Source organism: Urtica dioica, chromosome 2, assembly GCF_054948205.1.
Source record: "Urtica dioica subsp. dioica isolate 48M chromosome 2, U.dioica_male_clone48M_v1_H2, whole genome shotgun sequence".
Lineage (NCBI taxonomy): Eukaryota > Viridiplantae > Streptophyta > Magnoliopsida > Rosales > Urticaceae > Urtica > Urtica dioica.
In genome coordinates this window covers 43,093,749-43,109,783 of record NC_142757.1, presented here as the reverse complement: position 1 = coordinate 43,109,783, position 16,035 = coordinate 43,093,749, and the positions used below count along the sequence as shown (strand labels likewise).

The following is a 16,035-nucleotide window of genomic DNA, read 5'->3' as shown; positions in this document are numbered from 1 at the left end:
TTTAGTTATATCACACTCTGGTTTAGTGACACTTATGTCAGTAGTTACATCGTTTAACAAGTTGCAATTTCAGTGAAAAGTTGTATTTATATCACACTCTGGTTTCAATTATTTCAGTTTTATTTTGGACCTATAACACAACTTAAGAAGAATCTAATCATGCTCTTGACACTTCTGGATAGTGGATACATTGTTTAACAAGTTTGAAAAAAATAATTGCTTCAGTTTTTTTGTGTTTCATCTGTTGTTTGGTCACAGGCTTTAGTTAGACGTGTAGTTACATTTTATAATTTTAGTGACAAGTTTTAGTTATATCACACCCTGGTTTAGTAACACTTATGTTAGTAGTTACATTATTTAACAAGTTGCAATTTCAGTTAAAAGTTTTATTTATATCACACTCTGGTTTCGTGACACTTCTGGATTCTGGATACATTGTTTAACAAGTTAGAAAAAAAATAATTGCTTAAGTTTTTTTGTGTTTCATATGTTGTTTGGTCACATGCTTTAATTAGACGTGTAGTTAAATTTTACAATTTTAATGAGAAGTTTTAGTTATATCACACCCTGGTTTAGTGACACTTATGTCAGTAATTATATTGTTTAACAAGTCGAAAATAAATAATTGCTTCAGTTTTGTGTTTCATGATGAATTGTAATTGTTTGTCTGATATTTTGATTTGTGTTCAGTCATGACAACGTTATGTCAACGATGACCAAATGGGCGAATACAACTTCAATTTTCACTGGAATGTGGATAAGTTCGCCGACAACTGTGGAATGACACAGAATCAAATAGATTTGTTTAAGAAATCTTGTTTTGGACACTTTCTGTCTCTGCCAACAATCTCCCGGTCTTTAAAACTAATTAGCAATCTGATGTTGAGGACCGGGTAATACGAAGGACAACCCCAATCGGCCGACAAGCTCCTTATTGAGCTTGGCGGAACTCCTAGTGAGTTCACGAAGTAGTATTACGCAGATATAATGGGGGTTGAAATTGGCCGATGATTACAACTTCAAGGAGATGGAGTACACCGACGTAATTGAAAAATGCCTCTTCGACGAGACTTTCCAAAAAGGGCACTTGCCTCAAGAGGAAACATCTCCGCTTTCATTGAGCCTAGCAAGGAATGGGGCGACGTAAAGCAGACTCGCTTCCTACTTCTCCATTTCTTATACAACGTGCTTCTCTCTGGCCAACTGACCAGTCCATTGCCGACTTCGTCATACATAAAGATGGTAGATGACCCCGACGCATTCAACAATTTTCCATGAGGCAACGTAGCGTGGGACTACTGCATGTCCGGAGTGAGGTTATTCGTGACGAAGGCGAAGACGAAGCGAGGGACGAAGTCGAAGCCATATCTCCCTGACTTCTTACATCCTCTCCAGGTTTGGGCGTACGAATGCATCCCTAAACTTCAAGAGCGATGTGTCTGGACGGTCTTCAATACTTCTGCGGATCCCTTGTTGTTGAAGTGGTCCTCGAACTCCAAAGTGACCGAGGGGGGTATCCAAAGAATTAGGCTCGACGATGTCGAATTCAGAGATCTTGGCAGCGAGAAGGCTGATGATGAGGAGACCGAATCCTCCAAACCTTCACGAGACTTTGTTTTGGTGCCTGCCTCGAAGAAGACCAAGTCGGGTGACACAAAAACCGAGGTACGCAATTCAAAAGTTTTAGTGACATGTTCAGACGGTAATGACATTGTTGGAAATATTAGTGACATATTAGTGACATGTTGAGTGAGACATTTTGCGATTGATTTATCAGGAAAGATTGACCAACCTAGAGAATGAGGTTGGTCATCTGCAAGTAGAGATGAAGGATATCCTAAAACACATAGGTTCGCTTGTGCAGGACCTAACGCACGTGTTGGAGGATCTTGACATGCGCTCGGCAAAGAAGGCGGCGAAGGACAAGATTTTGGAGGAGGTAGCAGAGAAAGAGTCTGAGGAGAGGAGGAGAAGAGAACAGACTGAGAGAGAGAAAATTAACCATGGTGAAGGAGGGCGACAAGCATGTGAAATTGAAGCTTGTGAGAAGGAAAAAGAGAAAGAAAAAGAAGAAGAAGAAGAAGAAGAAGAAGAAGAAGAAGATGGAAAGGAAGTTGACGAAGAAGAAGAAGAAGAAAAGAATGAGGAGAACGAGACCCTCGCCGGTGACAAAGACTCTCTCACCGGTGACCCAACCGATGCCACTACTGATAAAGAAGAAGATACAGGAAGAGAGAAAGATGGAGATGAGAAGAAAAAGAAAAAAAGAAGACCGTGATTGCAAAGAAGAAGACAAAAAAAGGACGACGATGCCGACGATGATGACGATGTCGGAGATGAGGCTAAGCAGGCAAAGCAAAGAAGCGTAGACTCTGCTGCTGGAGATGCGGTTGAAGGTGATGCAGAAGAAGAAGAAGCGCATCCCATCCCAACAGTTGTCGACAGATGTACTGATGCCGCATCTCCAGCTGGTTCGGCCTCATTGTCATATTCAATCCAAGTGGATTCGGATTCGTCTGCGTCTTCAGGCATTGACGTAGATGCTGAGAATTCAGATTCTTACACTCAAGTCACCCATAGCCAGACTTTTTACTCCCAAGAGCAGCGACGCTTCAAGACTTACATGTCCACATCGTATGAGTCATCGAAGACATCTCGGAGTGAAGGCGCGTCGGATATAATAAACATTCCAGACTCTCCGGTAAGATACTTAATTCTGCAATAATATATAGAGATTTACATCTCATGCCTATAGTGACGGCTAAGAGGTTTAGTGACATGTTTAGTCTGTAGTGACATATTTTTTCTTTAGTGACATGTTATGAATCTAGTGACCTACGTCTGCGTTAGTGACATGTTCTGCATTTAGTGACATACATCTACGTTAGTGACATATTATAACTTTAGTGACATCTTTCTTCGTTAGTGACATGTACTTCATTTATTGACATGTTTATGCGTTTGTGACATTCGCTGTATTGAAAATTTAATCTTACAGGAGAAGAAGAGGGTTAGGAGAAGTCCACAACCATACACTTCTACAATGCCGAAGGTCTACGCTAAATTCACCACCAGAGTAAGGAAACAAAGCATCCTCTCTCGGAGCCTAAGGCAGCACCGTCGGATGTTATTGTGGAGGACATGGCAACGTGGTTGAAAAAAGGGTTGAAGAGGTACGATATACATAATCATTTTTGTATAATTTAAGTACTGGATTGCTGCGACAATATATGACTATGTAAAAAAAAGGTCCAAACATGATGTTGGGTACGCCGCCATCCACGAGAAACTGCACATGAGGTTCAATTTCCGGGATTTAACACACATTTGAAGACGTGGTTCTACCAGATCTGGACCCCGGCTAAGTGGCTGTCTGGAGATGTAAGTGCATGTTTTTTTTTAATTATAGTTATGCAAATATTCAAACTGGAAACCCCAAAACATGTATATGTATACGTTAATATTAGTGAAGTGACATGTATATGTAAAAATTAGTGACATGTAAATTAGTGACTTGCACTTGGACGCATCCATTCACGACCACGAACACGTTTTTTAGCGTCCAACTTGGTTTGGTTTCTGCAGAATGGAGTAAACACGAGGACAGAGACACTTATGACCGGACCAAGAAATGCGGTGTCGTAACTACAATTGTTTCACCGAAACGCAACAAAGATGCATTGCTACCCTAGGTCAAGGCTCAGACGGTTTACATTCCGGTGAACGTCAACAATAACCGCTGGCTCCTAGTCGTAGTTTCCATCCCCGGAAGAACCCTCACCGTTTATGACTCTCTACGGTGTGACATAGAGTACGTGCATCCGGTGATCGCACAAATGGCTGAAATGATCCTTGTCATCATGTGCAAAAGAGTGTACGATGGTCGTTCTAAAGTGTATCCCAGCTCCACACGGCGACGATGCCCGCGAAGAGACAGACGTTCATGGCATGAGAGCTGTTTTAATGTTGTTATGAAATTGTACACTGTTTTTTTTTTGCTAATGGTAAATGTTTTTAGCAACAGCTCTTTAAGAGCTCTTTTTCTAAATGTGACAATGAACACATAATTTCAGACTTTTCTTCATGCATTTAAGAATTCAGATGTCTTTCAATATCATTCATTTTTTTTTTCATGCATATCAGATTCATTCATTAGAGAGCACATACTTCATATCAAATATAGACAACATAATTCATTCATCTCCATATATATCAAACTTCATATTAAAACAAAGAATTCATTTCAGATTAATTACAAAACTATTACACTTTCACAATTGCAAAGAAGACCAATTGTAGCTTAAAAATCCGGGTTCGAAGCAATTTAATCTCACACTCTAGCTTGAAGACCGCTCAGCCAATGGGAAGTCATAGTCGCACATATACCTCCAATTTCCTCTTCCATGACGATTTCGCGATTTGAAGATGAAGAAATAGAGTGAGATAATGACTCATCACTAGTTTGAAATCGCAGTATGAAAATGAATACGAATCCTGATTCATGAGACGAGTACGCTTCTGATCTTGGGTTTTCACGACGAAGAACGAATTCGCAATTTGGATATATATATTAGGTTTTCAATTTGGGGCTTTTAATATTGGTCAGATTTGGTAGGTGTGAGATGAATTAGAGTAAATGTCTATATAATTCTTTGATAAAAATTAATCCAATTTGTTTTTAAAAAAATATTTATTATAAAACCTTTGTTTTCATAGGATATTGACACGTGTATTTCCGTTTGTACTTAACGAAATTGGTAGTAACGGAGGAACCAATTAATAACATTAGGTATTTTCGCTGACGATTTTTTTTTTTAGTTATGTAAGTGTAGTCAAACGAAAACAATAATTATTTTTGTCGCCATTTCCTCTCTAAATTATATATATATGCAATGTACTATATCCATGTAATAGTTTTTTTTTTCATTATTTTATAATTTTATCTTGATATAACAGTTTTTATTAGACATTAATAATTTTGAAAAAAGTAGCGAAATAGAAAAATTTGAAAAACAGTTGAAATAAACTGATCCACTAGCAAGGTTAGACTCCATCTTTTCTAGTAGAGAACTATTAATGTTTAAATGGCGTGCATCACCTAAACACATAAATACTAGAATATCTAGTCCTATCCTAAAAAGAGGGTTTAACAACTACTTGAACCATGCCTACACGCTAATATTTATAATTATTTTTATGAATATTTAAAGAAGAATGAGAATATAAATGCAATGTTTTATGCTCATGATTTAAAGCAACAATATGCTCTGTTTGCTTAATTGAATAATCTTGTTTAAAATTAAAAGTTCCAATTTGATAAATGGCTTTCTCCAATTATGTAAATGATTTTATATGTGAGCGATATTTATCTTTGTGTTATTTATATCTTTATCACTGGTTTCAACAAGGTCATAATTTGAAGTAGAAGAATTGGTAGACTCGGAAATTTTGAGGATTCTATTCATATTATTTAAAGGTATTATGTTTATTTGAGAAGGTTGAGGGAACACCTTGTGGGACCACCATGGGGAAACACCTTGGCTAAACACGAATGATCAACACAATTATGCTTACCAACACAATACTCAACATAAACTAAAATTTTTGAAAAGAACTTCATTTAAGAATGCCGATTTGACATCCATCTGATGTATCCTCCATTTGTTTTGAGCTGCTAGAGATATGATTAGTCTCAGTCTCTAATCGAGCAACATGAGCAAATACCTCATCATAATCGATGCCGGTTCTTTGACTGTAGCCTTTTGCCACCAATCTCGCCTTGTATCTTTCAACTTATCCTTTCGAGTTCTTCTTTGCCTTGTACACCCACTTCACACCGATCGCCTTGTGCCCTTTTGGAAGTGAAGCTAACTCCCAGGTATCATTCTTCTTTATCACATTGATCTCTTCATCCATGGCGTTTCTCCAATTCTTCTTTTCTAAAGCTTCTTGAAAGTTCATTGGCTCGCAGTCCGCAAATAGACAAAAGAGAGTAAGGTTGTCTTGATTTTCTGTTACCTCGTATAACTCTTGCAAGCTTCTAAAGTGGGGAGTCCTTTCACTTGAAATTTCGCCTTCTTGAGAACCCAGAGTTGGTGAAGTCGGTGGAGTAGCCGCATCTTCTCTTGGTTTCTCTAGCTGCTCCACATCATCTTCTTCAAATTGTGGAAAGAAGTTAAAATTTTCATTGCTCGATCTCCAATCTCATTCTCCTTCTTCGTCGATGATGACATTTCGGCTGATGATTGTCTTTCTCGTATCTGGATTGTAGAGCTTGTAGCCTTTGGAGTTGGTGTCATAGCTGATGAAGATGTACCTCTCGCTCTTGTTGTCTAGTTTGCTTCGCTTTACATCTGGTACATGAGCGTGAGCTATGCTTCCAAAAACTCTTAGATGATAGATTCCAGGCTTCCTTCCACTCCATGCTTCTTGTGGTGTTTTTCCCAAAATGCTTCTCATCGGGGACCGGTTTGAGAGATAAACCGCACACATGACTGCTTCCGCCCATAACTCCTTTGGTAGTCTCTTGCTCTTGAGCATGCTTCTCGCCATCTCAAGGATCGTCCTATTTTTCCTCTCCGCTACTCCATTTTGTTGGGGGATGCTTGGTACCGTTAGTTGTCGCCAAATACCATTGTCTTCCTAGTACTTCTGGAACTCTTTTGAAGTGAACTCTCCCCCTCGGTCGGATCTCATTGCTTTGATCATAAGGCCGTTTTCCTTCTCAACATGGGCTTTGAACTTTTTGAAGTTCTCAAACACTTCTGATTTTTCTTTCAAAAAGTATACCCATGTTTTTCTTGAATAGTCATCAATGAAGAGAAGGAAGTAGTTACTCTTACCAAGTGAACTTGGCTTGATCGGACTGCACACATCTGTGTGTATGAGTTCCAACGGCTTCTGAGCTCTTGAGCTTGACTCATTTGGAAATCTCATTTTGAACTGCTTTCCGAGTAGACATCCTTCACATACTTGATTGGGGTGGTTGATGGAGGGCAATCCTTTGACAATTTCCTTCTTAGAGAGCATTTCCAATCCTCCAAAGTTAAGGTGCCCAAATCGAAGATGCCAAAGCCATGACTCATCCTTGTAGCACATCTTGAGATATTTTGCGACATCGTTTTGAATGTTGAGGATGAACATTCTATTTCTTGACATTGGCTCCTTAGCAATGCAGTTGCTTGCATGATCTCTTATAGAAAGGTGATTATCTTTTAATCGAATATCATAACCTTTCTCTAAGAGTTATTTTATGCTCAAGGTGTTGCTCTTCATGTTTGGAACATCATAAACGTTGGAAATGAATTGATGATCGCCATTCTTCAATCGGACGAGAACGTTTCCTTTGCCTTTTACCGGTACCTTTGATTCATCTCCGAAAGCGATGTTCCCCTTCACCGATTCATCAAGCGCCACGAACATGCTTCTTTGCCCGCACATATGGTTGCTCGCGTCACTGTCGAGATACCATTCTGTATCTCCACCTCTTTCATTGTCCTTGCGAGCCAACAGTAACGTCGCGTCTTCTTGAGTTCTTTCTTCAACGTAGTTGGCATTCTCTTCAACTCTGTTGTTGCGTGGAGCTTTACATTTAGAAGCATAATGCCCAAACTTCTCGCAGTTGTAGCATTTGATCTGTGACTTGTCGTACCCTGGTTTTGTGGCTCCTCTCCCATGACCTCTTGATGAGCTTTCTCCTCTTTGGTTGTTGGTGTCGTCATTGGGCCTCCAACCTCACCCACGTCCTCATCCTCGGTTGCTACCTCTCCTTTGTTGGCCTCCACCGCGATCTTCATTTGTCGAATCGACTCATGTCTTGAGTGCTTGCTCCACGATATCTTTTTTCTTCTTTTTCTTTTCTTCATAAGCTTGGAGCAACCCGAGGAGTTGTTCTATTGTCATGGCCTCCAAGTCCTTCGTCTCTTCGATGACAGTGACGATATGCTCGAACTTTGAATCCATGGATCTAAGAACCTTCTCCATGATTCTCACATCGTCTAACTTCTTACCATTTCTTTTGATGTTATTGGTAACCGTCAAAACTCTTGAGAATTAATCGGAGACGAGTTCACCTTATCGCATGTGTAAGGCTTCAAACTCTCCTCTTAAAGTTTGAAGACGTACCTTCTTGACTCGATCCACTCCCTTGTATGAAGTTCGAAGCTTCTCCCAAGCTTCTTAGGCCGACTTTGCTCCCGAGACCTTCTCAAACGTGTCTTCATCTAACCCTTGATAGATGAGACAGAGAGCCTTCTTGTCTCTCTTCCTTGAGTCTCTCAAACTATCATTTTGAGTTTGAGATAGACTACCTTCATTCTCCGGGTCGGCGTGGCCTTTCTCAACTATCTCCCACACGTCGTGTGCATCAAGGAAAGCCACCATTCTAAGACTCCAGTTGTTGTAGTTGCTTTTTGTGAGCATAGGGACTTGGAAGGGAACATCGATATTCACCATCTTTTTGGAGGATCTTATAGCTCTGATACCACTTTGTTGGAAGGAAGTTTTGGGTATGTGGAGAAAGTATTTAAATATTTTGGGTGTTTTGGGAAGAGGTTTGGAAATTTGGAGGCTTGGGTATAAAGTAGAGAGATAGAGAATTTCTTCGTAGAAATGAGAACTTTTTATTTGGCTTGATACAAAAGTGTAGGATTACACATCTATTTATACTAGTCTATAGAAATCTCTAGATACAACATTTTCTAGAGAATTCCCCTAATTAATTACTATCTTAGAAATTACAAGATTATTCTAGAATTTACTCTCTCTAAGCACCCTAGACATATCATGAATATTCTAGATAATATGACAACTAAAATAAGCCCAAAATACTAAAGGCTCAAACTACAACTAGAAATAACTAGGCCCAAATACTATAACCCAAATCAAGTTTAATTATTCAACACCCCCAACCCTCTATCGAGAAGATTCATCACCGCATTGCGGATGGTATAGGCAAAAATTTCACCTCACCTGCCACACCGCGATCTTGAAAACCTAATCCCGGAGTTAGAACTCTCGAGCCCTGACCAGAAAGAAACCCTAAGGTTCAAACCCAACCATAGTTGTTGCTTTGAACGAGACCCAAGTGGTCGCCGACCCTCTCAACTCCGCTCAACCCCACCAATCCTAGCGGTTGTTTCTGCCCATTTTGCAACTCCACTTGTCGATCACCCTCACATCGACCTTACATCGCTGCTCGCTCGATCCAAACACCCGTTACCGCGAACTCCTACGCCAACAAAGTTGTCACTGCCATCGCCGGCATAAACCTCCTCCATCAAAGACCTCGCCGAGTTACGAGTTGTTCCATAACCAAAGCCATGTCCCTAACCGTCGCAGCTACACTTGACGCCTCCACCTAGGGTTTCACCTCGCCCCATTTGGAAGACTTGTTTGCTATGTCCGCCCACTCGCGTGATCAGTTATATAGATGCCACCGCCTAGGATTGACATATTCACCTTATGGATTCATATAATGTCCTTTTATAGTGGTCAATACCTTCATAAGTTGAATTAGGCTTTCCATACCCATTCGTGACGCGAAAAATCTTGGCGAGATTTTGTAGATAACGGCCAAGATGTCTACTTATAACGGAATATGTTGCAAGACATCTGCCATCTTATCGTGTTTTAAAAGAGAATTCCCTGATGAACAATATATTAACGATTCCGCAGTGAATTGAACAGACTCATTGAATGGTCTCAATTGATGGAGTTGCTTCTTCAAGGCAAAGGAAAATTCGGGATTCTCTACTGCATTATATCAAGATACCAGCCGAGAATTTGATGGTCATGTCCATGCTCATCGACTCCATGGGTCCCGAGATAAGGTAAAATGTATTTCTTTCTTTCGTCCGCACGAATTGTCTGGGATTATGTAGCCGAGTCTTTCCTTTCAAGAAGCATTTTTGTGAAACCAAATTAGATTATTTTTTCTTGTCAGTCTTCGTCGGATGTATCTAGATAATTTGGTTAACTAGAGAGGATGAGATAACCAATTCTGTTTTTTTTTTGTTTTTTTGTTTTGTTTTGTTTTGTTTTTTTTTTTTTTTTTTTCTGGGGGCTTGATTCCTCAATGATCTTCACCTTGATTTCAGGTTCTTCAAATTCATTGAAACGTAATTCAGTAATTGTTATACTTGTAGGACTGTTTATGGGTACTGCCTTTCTCGTCCTCATTCACACCCATGTTTTTCTCTTAAATTAAGTTCACAGCCATGTATTAGACCAAGGGAAAATTACATGAGTAGTCTAAAACGGGTGTCACTTTTAATATCCCACTAATGTTTTCAAAACATATCAGCGGTAACCGTTTTCTTTTTTTTCGAACAAAAATACCGGTGTTTTAAATCTGGTCAACATTTATTGAAATCTGCTTAACATTTATTGAAATCTGTTCAATAGTTATTAAAATTCGGTCAACAGTTATTGAAATTTGGTTTAGACTTATTAAGGGTAAAATGTACACTTCAAAAATTAAAACGGTTATTTATGAAAATTAAAAGGTTCAATAATTGATATTGAAATCGATTTGAAAATATTGGTTTATTAAAATACGGTTAACAACTGTTTAAATCTGATCAACAATTATTGAAATTCGGTTAACAATTATTAAAATTATTGGTTTGCATTTATTAAGGAAAAAATGGACATTTCAAAAATTAAAACGGTTATTTATGAATACTTAAGCGATTATTATGGCTATTTCCACTAGACATAATATGGAGAGAGTTAGAAATACCGCCATTTAAATCCTTTAGGTTAAAATTCTAACTGATGCTTCTAAAAATTAAGAAAATAGCCAAAACTCAAGTAAGACGCATGCGCATGAAGATGTATGAGTTGTGCTATTTTTTAATATTTAAATAGTTAACCTATAATTTTAATTGAAGATAATCATTTATCGTTTGGCTAGTTAAAACCTCTATTTAAAATTCCGCAGATACCGCGGTAGAAGTTCGAGTATATTCCGCAAATGTCTTCATTTTTTGCAAATTTTGCAAATACCGCAATTAGTTTAGTAAATACCACATTTATCACAATATCTTAATTAATATCATACTTAAAGTAATTATTTTAACAAATTCCGCAGATATCATTTCTATTAATTTATTTATTTATATATAAATTTATTAATTTTATGTAATACCTTGCAGTAAACTTTCGACACTTATCACGGTATGCCACGGAAGGTAAGCGAAAAACCAATAAATTGAAGTCGCGGTATGGTAGTAGTAATCGGTATTTTAATCTTTCGTTACAACAATTTTTCTTTTCCGTATAAAGAGTCCCACTTTTAATTAATTTCATAAAGGAACATTTTAATTACAACAATCATATGAATACTTGTTAATTAACAACAAAAAAAACATGTCTATGTTTTTTTTTACCAATAATATATCCATATAAATTTCACACACTTATAATGACAATTCAATTCAAGAACAGTTTATCAAGCACTTTTATATGACTGATAAGATTTCCATGTAAGAATGTCCATATCCCTAAAAAAAAAAATACACAACAACCATAATATTAGTTTTGGAATTAGTTTCAAAATGATTATGGATTTTAAGTATTAGATAATCGATTGTTTTAAGCCGGTTTTAAACTTGGATCCGGATTTTAAAGAACCTGATAACCAAATTTTGAAAGCGGGTATTAAAACTAGATATTGAATTTAAAAAATGAAATAACCAAATTTTGATTTTGGATTAAACTGAACCGGTTATTGAACAAATTATTTTAAAACGTAAATTTCGGATGAAGATATTAAAACGGCTAAAACTGAACCAAATCGAACCGATTCAGTTTCAGCCCTAAAAAATCGTACATGAACAATGTAGCCGAAGAACACAAAACAAAAAAACAGAAACAACAAAAAACAACACAAGTATAAAGTCATTATAAGGACTTTCATACACATACGATAAACTACTAAACATAATTCGGTTTAAAAATACACTAATCCACAAGGCCAACAACCATAAAATACACACACTTGCACTAGATCACAAAACATTTCTACCCGTATGTCCTTATGCAATAATAAGGCCATCCATTATTATGCAAACACACAACAACTCAATCACGTTTGAAGTCTATCAAAAAGATTTACCCACATTTTCCACCGGGTCCACCAAAGCCGAAGCTATATCCCAAATTTCCGCTGGTTAAACCCACATTCTTTAGGCCGTAACACTTGGGCTTGCTGTTCTGTTTGAACATAAACCGATTAGTGGTCGCACTTCCAAGAGAGACCATTTTGTTCCTGTTGTTGATGTAGTGAACATTTGCAAAGTAAGAAGCGTGTCGGTAATTTCCATCGGGAAAACGACCGTTGCCCATTTTGGGATAAGACCCGGTTTTGGCAGCAGCCTGAGCAATCCCTCCCCACGCCACTTGTTTGGTCCCGTCTTTCAGGTAAGGGAACAATTTCTTGGGCCAATAACCGACTTGGACGTCCTTTTTCCCGTCCGACACCAAGAACCACCAATTTCCGGTCCTACGATCCTGAAAAAAAAAAAAAAAAATTGTTTCGAAGACGAAATCAAGCTTAATGTTCAATAGTTATTAATTTTTATGTTCAACTCAGTGTAATTATTTGATTAATTAGAGTGTAGTGTAATGAATAATAATTTGGGGATTAATTAAGAATTTAAAATGTACCTGAAATATTTGGACTTTAATGTCGTATTGGGCCCCACCGTATACGGAAGCCGGAGATATGAGAGTAGTTGGAGTTATTCTTCGGTCTACTTGAACAAAACCTGAGCATAGTGTGTTGTAACATCCTGTCTTTTGGTTCCCATCTCCCTGGTTTAATTAAATAGATATTCAATGTTATTTTCATATAGTTTTGGAAATGGATATTAGATTAAGTACCTATTTTTTTCCATAAATAAAAAGTACTTATAGTTTTTGGTTTTTTTGTTTTTTTTTTTTGTTTTAATTTGAATCTTGTTATATGGCATATCTGTATAGATTCATTGACCTGAGTACAATAAAATTTTCTTATTCTTTTCGCTATTTTAAATGTCCAAACTTCAGTAAAAAAAAAGTCTAAACTTTCAAATCAGCGCTCAATTTATTGTTGTTGGAAAATTTCCTAGACCAATAAGCTTTTATTAAGAACGTTATATACAGGCCAATATATTTGCCAATTATTAAAAGGGAAAACATAGTTTATTTAGGAATAAATTGGCCGTTGAAACTTGACACTAAAAAGAATTACAAATCTATTTTGAGAAAACCCAGTAAAAATAATAATTTCCGAACTATAAACTATGTATGAGAAAATAATATATAACTCACCGTCCAAAATGTAAATAATCGTGTGCGGCTGTCACCATAAAGCTTTGGAGAAACCTATGTATACCATATAGATTAGAGAGATAGTATTCTTATATATATAGGTCACACAGATGAAATAATATACCATCCAACCAGCGACAATGTAGTTCAACATTTTAGAAGGGCCACTTTGAATCCAAACGTTTGAAGAGCTGAACTGATCTACAGACAGACGTAAATTCTGTACGGCCACACGTCCACCACCTCCAAACACTCTGAAAGATGGCTTCATCATTAACGAAACTACCTGTATACGTAAATTACCAAAATATCTTTAGACAATCTCAAACTACACAATATTCAAACCCTATTTTATAATATATATATATATATATATATGTGTGTGTATATATGTATATATATATACATATCCTGGCCATTTTAGTTTTTCTTTAACCATATCAGTTAATCCCGCGATAAATAGAAACCTAGAGTGACTGGAATAAGCACCTATGTCTCCAAATGAAGAGATAGAATTTGAGTTACAGCCAATAAAACTAAAAAAAAAAAAAAAAAAAAAATAATAATAATAATAATAATAACGATAATGATAAAAAGTTCTACGTACATATACTATAAAAGATTAAGAAAAAATATTTTTTAAAGATGAAGAAGACGTACAGCTTGTCGTTTCGGATCGGGTCTCTTGCGATCGTCCAAAAGAGATCTTGCCCTAACTAAATGTTCCTTTAATGTCCGCTGAATTGGAACTGTCCCGATCGGGCATTCTTCGATTTTGTCGAACAAGTATTCTAGGGTTCTGTTTGTATCAGATGAATCTTCTTCCATTATCGGTGCGAAAAAGCTCGGTTTTTTCTGAAAAATGACAATTAGGTCAGATTTTTTTAATGACATGAGAGATAAGAAAAATAAGAGACATAATATATACATATACCTGAATTTCATGATCTTTGAGTAATGGATGGTCAAGTGCTGGCTGATTGGTGATAGCAACGCAATCAAATGTACTTCCGTCTTCAGCCTAATATATTATCAATAAATTGTTATAATAAGACAAGAAGAAATGTATGTAATAACTGAAACGCAAATAATGATCACCTGAAAGGATTTTGTTGAAGGCTTGTTGAGGGCTTTGAGTTGCCTTTCAAGCTCGCCATCGTCTTCGTCCACAACGATAGAAGAGACGCATATTACATTATTGAAGCTGACCAACAAAGATAGTGTGTAAAGCAAGATCAGGACTGTAATTTTGACATTTGATGAAGCCATGACTGTTCTTGAAATGTTTCAGTCACTTTCTGATTCATGTTTTATTCTTCTCAGCTATTTATAGGCAGTATTAGGTCGAAGTACTTGCCAAAATAAAGATTAATTTATTGATAAAATAACACAGATTAATTTATGGTCTTTCAATCAATTGATTAAATATCAGATAAAAAAAATCAATTGATTAAATATGACTTAAATATTGATAAGCTCCAGCTGTTAATTAAACTCTGATTTTTTAATAAACAAAATAAATAGCTCGAGGCGAAACGAGAGAGATTTTATGGGTTTCAATAATAGTTTTGTTTTTTAGGGAGTTCGTTCCATTAGTGATTCGAAATGCATGACTAAACTTGCTAAGCTTCCGACCAAATGGAAATTTCCGGTTGTGGAAATATAAATAAAAAACGTAATAAAAATGCTAAAAATAACAATAGTTTTCTAGGATTCGCCGGGACAGACATAATTATAAGCCATGATGAACATGGAAAACAAAATCATGGTCGTTGGAAATTAATCAAAAGGCCCACAGTTTTTTTTTGTTTTTTTTTTAATAAGAAAAAAATAAGAATTCAACCGGAAATTCCCAAAAGCAACCCCTTAGGGATTGTTGCGTGTACTTCGGGACTATTTAAAGAATTGGAAGTACCGGTTCTAATCCGGTAAGAACTGGAAGTTCCGTGAGACTTTTTTGGGCTGTCGAAACTAGAAATTTTGGCCCCTTTGAATTCTGACAACCAAGCTTACCCGGGACTTCAAATTGTTGTGGATCGATATACTCACCAATTAGCTCAAATATATGTTACGAGATTTTTAGCTTACGGCCTATTTCCCATTTAATTGATCCTCATGTATCTCTCAACAGATAAACTTGTAGTGCGGAAATTATATCAATAGGATCTTTACAAGAGACCCAATTGCATGTGTTTTTCCCCTTTAGTCTTACTACTTTTTTTGAAAAAGGGTAACGTTAGCCAAGATTTTGCATCTTATATTTACAAAAAGAGGCTTATGTAGAGCTAAGACAAAAGATGATAAAACTTGAATACAAACAAAAATTAATTAGTGAGCATAAGCCCCCTTTGAGATGAACACAAACAATTTATCAAATAGTGGGCATACTATATATATATAAAATAAAAATTTGGCTAAATCTTCAAAAAAAAAAAAATAGATGATTTACTAGTTAAAACAAAATACTTGAATATATATATATATATATATATATATATATATATATATATATATATATTCAAGTATTTTGTTTTAACTAGTAAATCATCTACTTTTTTTTTTTGAAGATTTAGCCAAATTTTTATTTTATCAAGAAAATAGCGCACATATTTTCGTAGATATAATTATACCCCTGTGAAGAAGACTTAAATTTAATTTACTCTTCCGGTTAATTTATTTCCCTGAAAATTTAATGTGATTTAATACGCAATTAATTTAATT

General features: G+C 36.5%; 1 protein-coding gene and 1 pseudogene across 1 annotated transcript; both read right to left on the bottom strand.

Moving 5' to 3' along the window:
* Window positions 1–7,809: 7,809 nt before the first annotated feature.
* LOC149404843 (uncharacterized) lies at window positions 7,810–8,454 on the bottom strand (annotated as a pseudogene).
* A 3,239-nt stretch (window positions 8,455–11,693) lies between these two features.
* LOC149404842 (protein neprosin-like) lies at window positions 11,694–14,599 on the bottom strand. Its single transcript, XM_089605842.1, has 7 exons — window positions 14,413–14,599; window positions 14,249–14,335; window positions 13,975–14,169; window positions 13,439–13,600; window positions 13,315–13,368; window positions 12,670–12,816; window positions 11,694–12,513 (listed from the first exon to the last, which is right to left on the bottom strand). Exons 1-7 carry the CDS (start codon window positions 14,581–14,583, stop codon window positions 12,115–12,117), a joined length of 1,215 nt encoding a protein of 404 aa, XP_089461968.1. The 5' UTR covers window positions 14,584–14,599; the 3' UTR covers window positions 11,694–12,114.
* Between the last annotated feature and the right edge of the window lie 1,436 nt (window positions 14,600–16,035).